Source organism: Solea senegalensis, linkage group LG10 (assembly GCF_019176455.1).
Source record: "Solea senegalensis isolate Sse05_10M linkage group LG10, IFAPA_SoseM_1, whole genome shotgun sequence".
NCBI classification, from domain to species: domain Eukaryota; kingdom Metazoa; phylum Chordata; class Actinopteri; order Pleuronectiformes; family Soleidae; genus Solea; species Solea senegalensis.
Window position 1 is genome coordinate 22,972,818 of NC_058030.1, and position 13,911 is coordinate 22,986,728.

The 13,911-nt window shown below is 41.2% G+C and overlaps 1 protein-coding gene across 2 annotated transcripts in view; it reads right to left on the reverse strand.

The window, feature by feature from the left end:
• b4galnt3b (beta-1,4-N-acetyl-galactosaminyl transferase 3b) overlaps positions 1-13,844 on the reverse strand; it is a 33,754-nt gene extending 19,910 nt beyond the window's left edge. Inside the window, exons 1-4 of one of the 2 annotated variants that reach the window (XM_044035316.1) lie at positions 13,295-13,844; positions 5,962-6,017; positions 5,798-5,878; positions 1,737-1,832 (exon numbers count right to left, since the gene is read on the reverse strand). In XM_044035316.1, coding sequence (XP_043891251.1) covers positions 1,737-1,832; positions 5,798-5,878; positions 5,962-6,017; positions 13,295-13,430 — 369 coding nt within the window. In that variant the 5' untranslated portion in view covers positions 13,431-13,844. The remainder of the gene's footprint in view (positions 1-1,736; positions 1,833-5,797; positions 5,879-5,961; positions 6,018-13,294) is intronic. The other variant, XM_044035317.1, reaches the window with a different exon arrangement.
• Positions 13,845-13,911: the final 67 nt, after the last annotated feature.

Here is a 13,911-nt window from a genome sequence, read left to right on the forward strand (position 1 = left end):
GCCATTACTGAAATACAGTGCAAGATTAATTCAGACAATGTTTAAGCCACAAATCAGACATCAATCATAAAAAAGCTTCACCCTAAACCAATGAACAAGAGGTTAAAAGCTACACTAAAAGCTGCAACTCACAAGTACATATCATGTGAGGCTCTATTAAGAGTCACCACCACGTTCCAGTCCAGAAGTTGGAAAGAACCACGGTTGTTAATACCAGTCAAGGACAACGTTCTACATGGTAGAAAACAGTTAGGGAACAAGTCTATGGTTAAAAAATGAAACCGTGTCATGTGTACGACTGATTTACTGTGAAAGAAAAACAACAAAAAAACTATTAATGGTAAAAGTAGCAGTGTTTCTATGGTGTCAGCCATCTTGGAATCCTATGTCGGGGTTGATCAAGTTGCCTAGTTGGAAATCTGTGTTCCGACTACAAATGGAACTTAACATTATGGTGATATACCACGCTAATGCTACATGGCAAGTCAATATCCTGCCATTTGCCAATGAGAAGTACACACAAAATACAGCCAAATCCAATGGCAATGATTTTGTAAGAAGTTCAATCTTGGCTTGATAGTGGCGCTAAATAAAAGCCAAATGATCATGAAAAATGAATGCAGTTCATGTGCAGAAAGACATACTTTTCAATACTAGGAACCAGTCCAACAGTTGATGTGACATCTCACATAAAACCACAGATGAAAACCATGTGATGACACTATGGTCTGTGGATCACTTAAGTCAGCATGATTTATCCTCTGGGATCATGATGTATGTGTGATATTTCATGGGAATCCATCCAATATTTGTGGTGAGAGTTCACTCAAGAACCACAGATGACAACCTTGATGACACAAGAAGAAAGGTCTGAGGATCACTACAGTCAGTATGACTCATCCTCTGGGGATCATGAATGTGTTATATTTCACTACAGTCAGTATGAATCATCCTCTAGGGATCATGAATAAAATGCATTTCATTGCAATCTCGCTAATCCAGCGTATTTGTTGTCACGGTTCCCTTGAAACCAAAGAAGAAACCGTGTGATGACACTGGTCTGAGGTTCACTTCAGTCAGCACGATTCATCCTCTGGGGATCATGAATGTAAGTGTGATATTTCATCATAGTGTTTTCAATAGTTGTTGTGAAATTTCACTCAGGAGGAAAACTTCACAGTGACAAGTCACAAGTCGGTAACATTCATCCTCTGGGGACCGTGAATGTCTGGATGAAATGGCAGTCCATCCAGGAGTTGTTATAACATTTCCCTCAAAGGACATGGGCAGAAAACTGTAAGGGTCACCAAAGTGAGTGTGATTCATCCTCTGGGGAACATGAATGCAATAATGGTGCGAACTACGGGGGAGCCAGGGGGGACATGAGCTCCCCTGGGAACACGGAAACATGATTTGTGAGATTTGTGATTTGATTCAGATTTGATGCATGTGAGAAGGTTGGATTCGATATGTGGCGATATGTGCCGACTTAAGGCAAGTAGACGTACAGGCCTGTAATAATGGATTTGTTGAGTTGAGTACTGTATGTACTTTTTTTGTAGTGGAGATGGAGATGCAACCTACACCATGTCATGCCGTACCGAGGTGAGTAGAGTCGGTGGAAATACGCCTCAACAGTTGGCACACTGAATGCAATGGCAATCCAACAGATGGTAGCAGAAATATTTAACATAACCAAAGTAGAGTAAAGTACTGATGTGAGGGTCGGAACTCACGTGAGGATACAGCGGGTAGTGCAGGTTCTTGCGGAGCCCGGCTATGGAACCACCACACCAGTCCTCAAAGACATGCAGGTTGGCCTGTCCTTTATACTGTAGAGAGAGAGAGAGAGAGAGAGAGAGAGAGAGAGAGAGAGAGAGAGAGAGAGAGAGAGAGAGAGAGAGAGAGAGAGAGAGAGAAAAGACACTGCTGTGATGCTGTGAACAACACACTGGTGGTTGTGGAGTAATTCATCTGACCTCAGGATATAGTCATTTTAAACCAACAATATTATCATTTTATCATAATATCATGTTAAAGGTTTTCTGGTTTCTTTTCTTCATATAACAAAGAAATCATTAAAACCAAATCATTTTATTCAACATTTTATGGACCAAACAATTACTTTTGTTCAGATTGGAATTTACACCGACATCGTAACGGACATGTGAGAGCACCAAACCAGGAAGTCATGATGGGATCAACTCTTTACATGAACACTGATGCGGAAGACGATGGACACACGGTATAAATCTGTTTCTTGGAGTTTTTTGGACTGGCATGTTTATGTGACATCTGTGACATAAAAACCCCGGGGAGACACATCCTTCAGCCAAAACAGAAAAATATTCTTCCTGGCAGCTAGTCAATAAATTTATTTCTCTTTTGTGTTTTATGTTTATATGATGACGTGGAAGACCAAAGAGCAGGCACATGGGATCCAGTTGTATTGCAACATCAAAGAGAATAGATAACTCATTCACAAATAACATAAGAGCATGATTGAATCCCAGCTTCCTTCAGCCACAAACTTTATCCCAAGAATTAAATTGTGCTGCTCACATTAGACAAAAAAACAGACCACAAACATATTGTCCTTTTCAGAGGTGAAATAACAGCAACCAATTAATACAAGGAATAATCCACAGACTTGATTGTGGGTAATATCCTTCAGAAGTGCTTACTACCACAGATAGAACCGCTTTCAGTCATGCCCTAACCTCTAGAGATTTGATGTGTTCAGAGGGGCCGCCGCATGTGTGAACGCAAATTCTCCAGATAATCCTCTGCCAGCTCCCTGGTGTAATCTCTGGTTAATGTCCAAGTGAGTTCATGTGAGAAACAGAGCAAGAGAATCTCTGGAGGACTCACGGCCTCCTCCAGGCTCAATCCAGTCTGGAACACTGGATGATCCATCCCATGCCCTTCACGCCGAGTACAAGCTTTCACTCTTCAGTGAGAGATACACAGCACAAAAATAAAGACTAAATCCCTTTAACAACTCATTTGTCCTCCTCCATCAGCATTCCCAATTCAACTATGTTAATATTTTCCTTGTTACTATATGAATAGTGCAACAACAACACATTACAACTTCCACTAAAACATAAGCCCGGCCACTTCTGGTAAATTATTGCTTGTAAAATTAAGTTAGCAATTCAAAATTATGACATAGACAATGTAAACAAAAATGTTTAGTAGTTACTTAGTAGCTACAGAATAATTCATCACTAAACACTAGTAACATCGTTTGTCTGACAGCTTAGTGGAAATAGTCGGGTTGCTTTATTGAAAACCAGGAAGTGCCTGTTGATGCAGTCAATATGGCAATAAGCACAATTCACTCATCGCTGCTTTATCCTCTACATGAGGGTTGAAATCCCATTTACTGCTGCTGAATTTGGATAGAGATGAAAATCTGATGCAGGTCTTCACAAGGTCAGAGGAAAGCAGGCTTAATTCTCTTCCACACTTACAATGGTTCCAGTGAAAGTCAGCAGGAGACACACACACACACACACACACACGCACACACGTCGAGGCAGTGGCGTTTCAGCAGATGCCATGTAAACATACACCTCTGTGACATCTGCTGAAGAGGTCATGTTATCTGATCTCTCCATCTCTCTCTCTCTGTGCGTGTGTGTGTTTATTACAGCGTGCAGCTCCCAGACACAAAGCCTTTTGTATTTCATTAGTCATCAGATTTTATTAATGGTCAAGCTTAAGACTCTGTGGTGGTTACACATTTAAATATGGCAGGAGGACACAGGAGTAAATTAGTGACTCCAAAGTGCTTTACAGGCTCTGTGTCGCATGTTATCATTCTTTAACCATGGTCACGCCCCTTCATGTTCCATGTGTGTGCAATGAAAGGCCACGTGAGTCTGAGGAGTTTGTTTTGCTGTGCAGCTCAGGCTTAACTTGAACATTAACATTGTACATATTGAAAGTGTTCATGTGGAGCTGCAACAGTAAGATGTCCATTTTACATGTGGGTTTAATGAGATATTCTATTCATTATTGAATTATTAAACGTTTGATATGTCATGATGTGGACCGCACGGGTGATGGAGTGGTTAGCACTCTTGCCTTTGCAGAAAGAAGACCGGTTCAAGCCCCAGTTGGAAGAAGGGTCTTTCTGCATGGAGTTTGCATGTTCTCCCCGTGTGTGCGTGGGTTTTCTCCGGGTTCTCCGGCTTCCTCCCACAGTCCAAAAACATGCAATATGGGGATTAGGTAAATTGGACACTCTTAATTGACTATAGGTGTGAATGTGAGAGTGAATGGTTGTTTGTCTCTATGTGTGTGTCCCTGTGATGGAATGGCGAACTGTCCAGGGTGTAACCCCGCCTATCGTAGAAAAAAGATGGATCATGATGTATGCGTAACAACATAGAAAAAACTTATTTCTTAATAGAATTTGTATTTCTTCACAACAAATCTGTTTCAAAAACTGACAACTGAGATCAGACAACAATAACTTATTGCAAATTGGCAAAACAAACTGTCAGAAAGCAGAACATTTCTGGACTTAAAATATCGAATTTTATGCTTCTCTTGAATCTTTTCAGTCAGTGCAAATTAAAATGAAATCTAACAAATAAATAAAGCAGCAGCATATCAAGCAAATGCGTAGTTGAATGTCTATCTGCAATAGTTCTGCTGGTCCTGGCAGCATCCAGGAGGTTTTGTTGCTAAGGAACCTCTGGTACATGTACAAGCTTCTCAAAAAAACAACATTATAGAAGAGGAATCGGCGGCGCATCTATTGTTTTTATGTTTATCTGTCCATCTTCAGTGGAGCATTTTCCTTCAGTACTTACATCAACGTCACAGCGACAAATAGTGCAACACCCACGACAGTCGTCTTTATGACTGTTGCTGATGAAGCCATGCTCCTTTGACCGCGATTTCAAGTGCAATTCCAAATCTTCCCACTCTCTATCAACTGAAGGTGACAGACAATAAATTCAGTCTCTGCTTCAGTCCAATTGGGTTATTGTTTCTTTCTCTTCTCTACTCGCTTCTTCTTCTTCCTTTTTTCCCGGGCATCAGCCAGAGGTGGGGGCACTGTGGTACTGTACATGTATGGAGCACTCAGGTCAGCTGGAGTCTGGTCCGACTGAAAGTAATTAATGTTTTGATAAGCTGTACTAACATGTTTATGAGGCTGCGACTAATGATTATTTTGAAAATCGATCAATCTGTTGACTATTTTCTCAATGAATCAAGCTGTTGTTTGGTCCGTAAAATGTTAGAAAATGTAGAACAAACCTGGAAACCATCTCAAATGTCTTGTTTTGTCCACAAACCAAACTGACTTTGTTATATGGAGCAAAGAACAATTACTAACAATACTCCTGCACATGTGATGCCCTCAACATAACGGCCAAATACTATGCCATTCACATACACATAAAGGATCGGCGGGATCATTGCAGTATTAATGTTTCGTTTGATTACATCGATCAGAGCCAGAATCTACAACATCAACTGAAATGTGAGGTGTAAACAACCGGCCAAACCTGAGACCTGCTGCATAATACAGTGGAAATATGATAACCCTGATACAGAGCAGATGAAAGGTGGTGAAGCACACTCTGCAGCAGGAAACTGTACACAGAGGAAAATACGGGGAGGTGGGAGGGAGCTCAACAGGCCCAGACAGGTTACCCAGAGTTCAAAAGAGGTGAGTGTAACAGAATGTAGGCACTGGGGACATATACATACACACACACACACACACACACACACACACACACACACACACATTACATATAATGTACAAACACACCTCTGGTTTCCAGGTTTGTGGAGTATAGCTTGACGCCCAAGCAGCTGAATCCTCCATGTCGTTAGCTTGGTCCTTCCTGAACTGGAAAACACAAATGTTCCGAAACCTTCACTTGGACCACCACATTTCCTGTTAGCACTTGTTTTTCCGTGTGCCATCCTTACCCATTGGTCAAACATTGCTCTCCTCCAGCTGTTCTCGTCAGCTGCTGCATTCATACCTGAGGAAAAAAAAAATGCATTCAGACAGATGTGACTGTGCACAACATTGTCACTTCTACTTATTTTCAATTCAATTATTTTCTACTCATTTTTCAAGTGTCTCTGCACTGACTTGGCTTCAAATAAGTCATATTGTAAAACCAAAATGATCATTGAGCATGATGTAATTCTTATGGTTGTTGGCACTGGAAAATCTGAGGGTGCGTGCAAGGTTCCTGTCAAGGGGCCGAGTCTCTTAAGCACATATTATATAATATATATTATACTCAGAGGTAAGTATGTTTTTTTGGCAGTAATGTACGTCGCTATTTTTAAATCCTCAACCCTGCTGCCACGTGTGAAGGACCCCAAGCCTGACGTTCTGGAAAATCCTGGAGAAAACGTAACACCTAAAAATTTAGGGATGGAAATTCCATGCAAATTTGAAAGTTGTATCTTATAATCATCGAAAATACTGTTTCTGAGCCAGAGTCTCCAACATTGTCGCTGCAAACTATAAATATGTCCCATCTTGATACATAAACCACAATTTAATTTCCAATGTCTCACCTCAAATGTTTTTAAAACGGCGCTCCACGACACAGAAGATGTTTTATTTTAAAATTTGACAGGACACGCCGAGGAACCGCTGCTCTGTAGCGAGCACTGTGAGCGCCGCGCGTCTGCATCAGCCGGGCTGTTCACCTCCGACATTGTCGCTGCCAAACTATATTTAATATGTCCCATGTTGATACATGAACCACACTTTTGTCACAGGAGAATTCCACTCTTTGTGTGGGTGGAGCCGGCAGCAGCTCACACAAACAGTGCAGCGTGGCTGAGGGTTAGGTTGCTCCGCCCTGCTCACAGACGGCACCGTGCTCAGATAAGCAGAGCTGGTTAGTAACAAAGTAGATGTACTTCGTTACACTACTTAAGTAGTTTTCTTGAGGTTCAGGACTTTTAATGTACTACATTTAAATATTAAAACATATACTTTAACTCCGATACTTTGACATTTGCCACCTTGTTACTCGTTACAAATTAAAACAGAAATATAATTAATCTGGGATTATCTGAAATGGGCGTGTCCGAGAGGACGAGAAGAACAATTAACGTACTCATGAAGATTAGAGGTGGAAAATGTTACCACACTGACAGCATCTCCTTGGGATAAGGGAATATCCTAAAACATACAGAATGAAGTGCCTCTTATGCCCAAAGGTCCACGAGATAAAGACGTTTAAGAATTCTCCATCTAACCATTTTTGCTTCTTTTTATGCGTATTATAAAAATACTTTGTTCTTATACTTCTGATACTTGGTATACTATTTTTTCACAAGATACTTTTGATACGTAAGTACATTTAATGTGAGCTACTTTTACTCAAGTGATTTTCTTATGGGTGACTTTAACTTTTACCAAAGTCATTTTCAGTTATGGTATTTGTACTTTTACTTAGTTATTTTTTTCCAAGTACTTTATACACCTCTGATGATAAGTTTGTCCATAATCATGGTCCATTTAATGCTGACAATTGGTTCCTCTATGCAACTTGTTTGCGTTTGTGTGCTGAGATTCAGATAACATGTCGAAACTTTGTTTGAGCGGTTAGCTTCCTCATTAAACCCGTCTATCCGCCACTGATTGTTTGCATTGTCCTTGCATACAAGGCTGTGTAACGCAGCAAAGTTATTTTATTCATTATTTTATTTAACAAATTGTAAGCAATCTGAATGTTGAAAACAAATTTGCCGCAAGATAATTTCTCTGCTATTTTTGGGTGGTCACTGACATTAATTCAAGCTTCTTTTTTAAAAAACAGTCTGTGTAGATAAAACTTCTCTGTTGTCGTGTTGTAGAGCATGTACATAAGTTTATCCTCAATCGTGAACCAACCATTGTGTCGCGGACGTGACATTAGTTGGAGAATCTCGACACTAACTGGTCTTTGTGTCAGTGTATGAGACGTAGTTATTGCCACAGGTGACATTTTTCTACTCCAGCGAATGATGCAAAAACATGGCTGACTGTTGAAAACGCACGTTTACTCGCGTCTGTGCATTGACTTTGTAAGTCAAGTTATTTTTGAAGTGACTATGTCTTCAACTTCTGCCAATAAACCCTCCATAACGTTACAAATGGACTTTGAATTACCTGCTAAGTTGAATACCAAAATCCTGGCAAAGACAACATCCTGCTGTAACCACTGAAACACACCCATGTCTGCAAATGACCACAACGCACGTTTATAACCATACTATAAATCTAACTTGATGCTTCAGGGAGGGTCAGTACTATGGCTGTGAAGAGATTGTCCAGTCTTTTCCATGCAAGATGCTTTTTCATTCATTTCCACTGTGCTGCAGGAAGCCCAGTGTCCCAAAGGAGTCCCACCCAGCCACTGCTCCATTTCAACATTGGTGACCGATGTAACTCATCTCAGTCTTTAATGAGCTCCAGCAGCGGCAGCTCTCTTTGTTGCTCTGGAAGAGCAGAAGCAGAAATATTACTCCAGTTCAAACATGGTCTGTCTCAAATTAGAGGGTGGAGGGTTTTTTAAAAAGAGGACCTAACGTTCCCTGCGGTGTCAGCGAGTGAAATGGGTTTACAGAGCCTGTGGACACCAAGTCTGTCATTATCACCAGGGTGGAGATCTCCAAACACACACACACCCCTGAGACACAGTGGCCAATTATGGCAACAGGAGTAATTCAAGAGTGGAGGTTTTGGAAAGCAAGCTAGAGCAGAGTATTTTTATCCTCATCTGTGCTCATCTGGCTCTCCTGCCCTCCCTTTCCCTTTCCTTCACACTATTTACCACAACAAGAATGATCCATTTGATTTTCCTCTTGTTGGGGTCATCACTGCAGATTGACTGTCTGCATTTACTCTGTGAAATTAGGTGATTCAGAGCTACAATGTTGGAGCTGATGGAAAGAAACTTGCTGCCTCCACACAGGGCAACACACTCAACTTGAGTGATGAATCTGAAGAAAATGGCAAAACGGAGATCAAGCTTTGTTTGGTTCCGTTGAATAATAGGAAGCCAACTTTTAAAAGGTGGATAAATGGATGTTGTTTGTGGAGAACAGTGTGTTTTATTCCCACTATTGACATATTTACAGTCGATAATGTCCTTTATAATATGAAGGCTATATAAAAATGAGGAAGTCAGAAAACCATCACCAACACAGAGCTAATGCAACTGCATGCATAATATGAGAGATTAACTAAACTGAATAAATAGACAATAAAGCTGGTAGTCAGGGAAGAGGGAATAAGAAATGTATAAAAACTCTCTTTTTTTATTATCATTATTACCATCATCATCATCCTCATCATCATCATCATCATCATCAGGGTCAGTCAAGTCTAACACCTTCCACCTCAAAATGCAGGAAATTGTGTTTCAGAGAGTTATGAGGGGGGGGTAGTTTATTATCTGTAACTCGAACACATCAGTGTTTACATAGTTGCTCATGGACATAATGTGTTTGAATGGAAACATTGTAAACTCCTCACATGTTCTACTTTGACATTGTAACGTGAACTATTTTGCAAGCATTTTTCGTTACTTTGTAGGTTTTTCGACGTGGTCTTGTTGCCCAGGTGCGTCTTTGTTTCTATGCGGGAGCAGAGACTCCTGAACTACAGTATCCAACGCATCACACATCAAGACTCACCTGTGCACCACCTGAGTGAGGAGGAAGCATCACATAGTTCAGCCTCACATGGTCATTCAGAATTTAGACTACAGGTTTGTGATAATGTTAACAGACACAGACACTGAGCCCTGATGACTACTGTTTTTCCATCTAATCTAGATTTAGCACAGCTATTCTCCTGTGGCAGCCAATATATTGGGGGGTAAAATTATCTGCACTTGGAAGTGTTCTCCAGGACAGACGATGTAAAAACACATAAATAAATCTCCTCATTTTCGCCGTCACAACCTTTTCTTCAAAGTATCATTTAAACATGAAGTGCACAGCACAGCCAGAACGGCACATAAAAACCACTCAGCCGTACAGAGCCACCATTTCTCTGCTGGGATTCGGGACATTTATTAACTGCAACACTTCATACGTTATCTATCTTCTTAAGAGCCCATGTGACCTACATGTGGGAAAAACAAGTCATCCCTTAAAGACCAAGCGTTTGAGTGCTGCCCTGGAAACCTGTGGCTTCAGTTTTAATCACTCTCACTGTGGTTTAGACGGAAGGTGATGAGCTGATGTGACGGGCAGGAACCCCGGCAATAAAGACTCGTAATTTGTTCAAATCAATTCAAACATTTATGAGCTTTTATGAGACAGCTCACTGCGAGATGCAGTTACTTGTTGCAACAGTTGATGATGTACATTTTCATCAAAAGCATAGAAGTCAAGCAGGTAGCAGCCTATCCATCCTCTTGTTTTAGTAATCAGCCGATAACATAAAGCATCCCAACTAAAGTCCAGCATCAGGCTTGCATTTCCACTGAGAGCAGTACCTTTACTTGTGAAGCGGGGTGCAGGGCTACACAGCCCTAAAGAACTATTTTGAACAGCCACAAGGGGGAGGCTGCATCTTTCAGGATTTCCTGGACCCCATGATTTTAGCTTTAATCCGCTGGCTGCTCATACATTTCAGATACGTTTTTAAATTCCATTTTTGTTTTTAAATCCCTTAATGTCCTTGAGCCGCCCTGCCTATGTGAGCTGCTACACACCCTACACACCTGCAGCGCTCACTCAGGTGCACATTCACACACAAGACGTCTCGCTCTGCCCCTGAGCTGCCATCGCCCCGCTTATATGTCTTTGAATTGATTTTAGTTGTTTTTACATTTGCATAAAAAGCTTTTATGCTTTTTATATATTCTGCCTTTTGATTTATTATTCTGTACAGTACTTGGGTCCACTGTGGTCGTTTTGTAGGTGCTTTATAAATAAAGTTGGATTGGATAACAATCGTATTAAAGATTCTTGCCTTTTTTACAGCGTTCATTCATTAGATCTGCTTCCCTGGGAATATTTTTTTGTCGGTTAGCCCTTGCTTTGTCTTCTTTTTTCATTTTTTTAACAATTATTGCAATATTATCGTGAAACAACATTATTAATCATGACATTTTCAGCGTTTGATTGGTAGCAACCATCTTGGAATCCCTTATCGTGGTCGGGGAGGTTGATCCGAGTTTGCGAGTTGGAAATCCGAGTTCAGGATGCCCTCTGAACTCTGTCTCCAAAAGGAACACACCACATCTCCACCTCCTATGTCACATGTCTTTGTCCACGTTGTTCTTTCAGTGGAGGTTGAAAGCTGTGGAAAGTCCACCAGCTTTTGAGACACGTCTGACTGTGACGAGGGGGCTGCAGCCCAGGAATGTGTACATATAGGCAGGCCCTGTAATGTAGGTCTCAGGCATGTGTTTACATGCCGGGCTTTGTTCAAAAAGAGTGTGTGTGTGTGTGTCTGTGTGTGTGTGTTATGTGTTTTCATCTCCATCCAGTGCAACTGCATGTGCCCTCACAGTGAGTGAGTGCGTGGTTACAACAGATGGTGAGCTGAGGTGTAAATAAGGTAACGAGCGGGAAGTTTGGTGAGACAAGACTTCCTTTAAACCTGTGATCTGACCTTGTGACCTCCCCACCCCCCCTTCTTTTTCACTTGCTTCACTCTTGTGCTAAAACACACACACACACACACACACACGCGTTTGTGCAGCATTCATAGTGAGGACACTCATAGATATAATGCATTCCCTAGCACCTTATCCTAACCTCAACCATCACAACGAAGCGTCTTAAAACCAATTCTATCCTTAACCCTAGAACCATCAAAAAAAGCCTATCAAAGAATGTGAGTACCAGCCAAAATGTCCTCACTCACTCAGCTTTTTTTGGTCCTCACAAAGATACCCATACAAGAACACACAGACACACAGGTGGGTCTCTTTAAATGGATGTGTTGTTTCACCTGCTGTGGCTCGTGTTTCCTGTGCAAACGTCCCCAGCCTCATTAAAGACATGAAAAAGTAACAGCACAGTGTTTGTCCTACAATCATTCAGCAGCGGTGCATCACAATCATTAATGCCAACTATGGTGAGTAGCAACAAGCTGCAAACTAAAGACACAAAAAGCCAAATTAATTCAAACATTGCAATATATAGAAAGAAAAAAAAAACATGGCCACAAAGGTTATCATGATAAGAAGTTTCACATTAGTTGAAATTGATGCATATAAATAGCCAGTTGTGTGTAATTTACAATAACAATGAAGGTCTATGCATCTATACTGAAATAATAGTTAAAAACTAGTTCAATATCTGTCTATCTATATATCTATCTATCACTAGACAAACTTAAAAAAGTGCTTCATTCTGTTATATCTAAGTTGTAACTAACTAACGTTTGCTAGTTATATAAAGAATCTTGCTTATTATAGTTTGAATTCACTTAATTCAATTAGGTGTAACCATTTATCCATCTATCTATCTAACTAAAGGCAATCTTTAAAAAGAAAACACTTCAATCAGTAATAAATTAAATAAATGTGGTTCATTCAAAGTTAGTCAAGTTTCTCAACATCTTCTGCTCTATCTCTCTTTATTTTGAATTAACTTAACTTCTTCTGTCTCTATTAATTTACCTGTGATCAACACATTTACTCGTCTGAGTGAGAATTGTGGGGGGAAAGCAGCTTTAAGCTTCTCAAGACAGATGAGTAAAGAGAAAACAGTCAATCATTAAAGTACCAGGGAGGAGGCAGTGTGTGATTATCAAACCGCAACGTTTGCACAATTGCATAGACATCACATCAACACACTATATATTCTACTCTACTGTAGAAACGGTGTATTATGATGATTGTTGTTGTTGAATTACTGTCCAGCCACATGTATACGTAATGTATGTATGTACCGAGCTTCTAATGTAATGTGGTCATTTTTAAAGCTGCACTATAACAAACTTTTTTTAATTGATATGTGCTTCTCTTCTACATGATTTTCTTTGTTTATAAATAGATTAATGTGACAAACGTGTAAATAAGTAAACAGGACAGGTAAACATTTGTTATGATCTCATCTCCTTGTGTTGGTTGTTTTTTTAAACGACACTGTGAGTTTCGTCTTACTTTCTCTGTAATCCTTTAATAAGCGTGTTTCTCCTTTTTCTCTTTGTTATGTTGCTGTTTATCACTTTCAGGTAATGACGTGACCGAACAGCACAAGTGAACACATGAGAGTTTGATGCAAAAGTTGACAGACAAACAAACAAACACTTGCTCGGTAAGAGTGGGTCAGAACTTACTCGGATCACTGCTCCAGGCTCTAGCGGCGTACATCTCGTTGTAGACGGCGACAGCACAGACCAGCAGGATGGCAGAGAACAGCAGGCATTTGCTGTTCCGCCGCAGCTTCTTCAGGGGGAAAAACACCGAGATCATGTTTGGCTCCAGTCCCGGTTTCTACATCAGTCTCCGGCTTTGTCAAACCGACACAGGGAGCGGGAGCGACACCCGAGACCGCGAAGCCCGTCCCGCTGCTGCTGCTGCCAGCCGCAGTCCGCTGCTCACGGCGGGTTCACACTCACTCAGCAGCTACCGGTGTCCCACACCATGAAGAGCAGAGGCGCCGCTGCTTCCTCCTCTCATCCCGCGGGAAGAAAGTTCCAGCGCGACTCGACGCGAACAAGAAAGAGACGCTGCGAACTCGTTCTATCACCTGGCACTTTCGACACGTTTCCTTCTGCTGTGCTTCTGACACACCGCTCCGGGGAGAAGATGCTGGTACCGCCGCTGCTCTGAGCTTCCGAGGCTCTGACCTGTGGCTGCAGACCAGGCTGCTCCCACACTAATTAACACTCACACGCGCACGCGCGCGCGCGCACACACACACACACACAAACAGGAAGTTAGCGTATGTTCT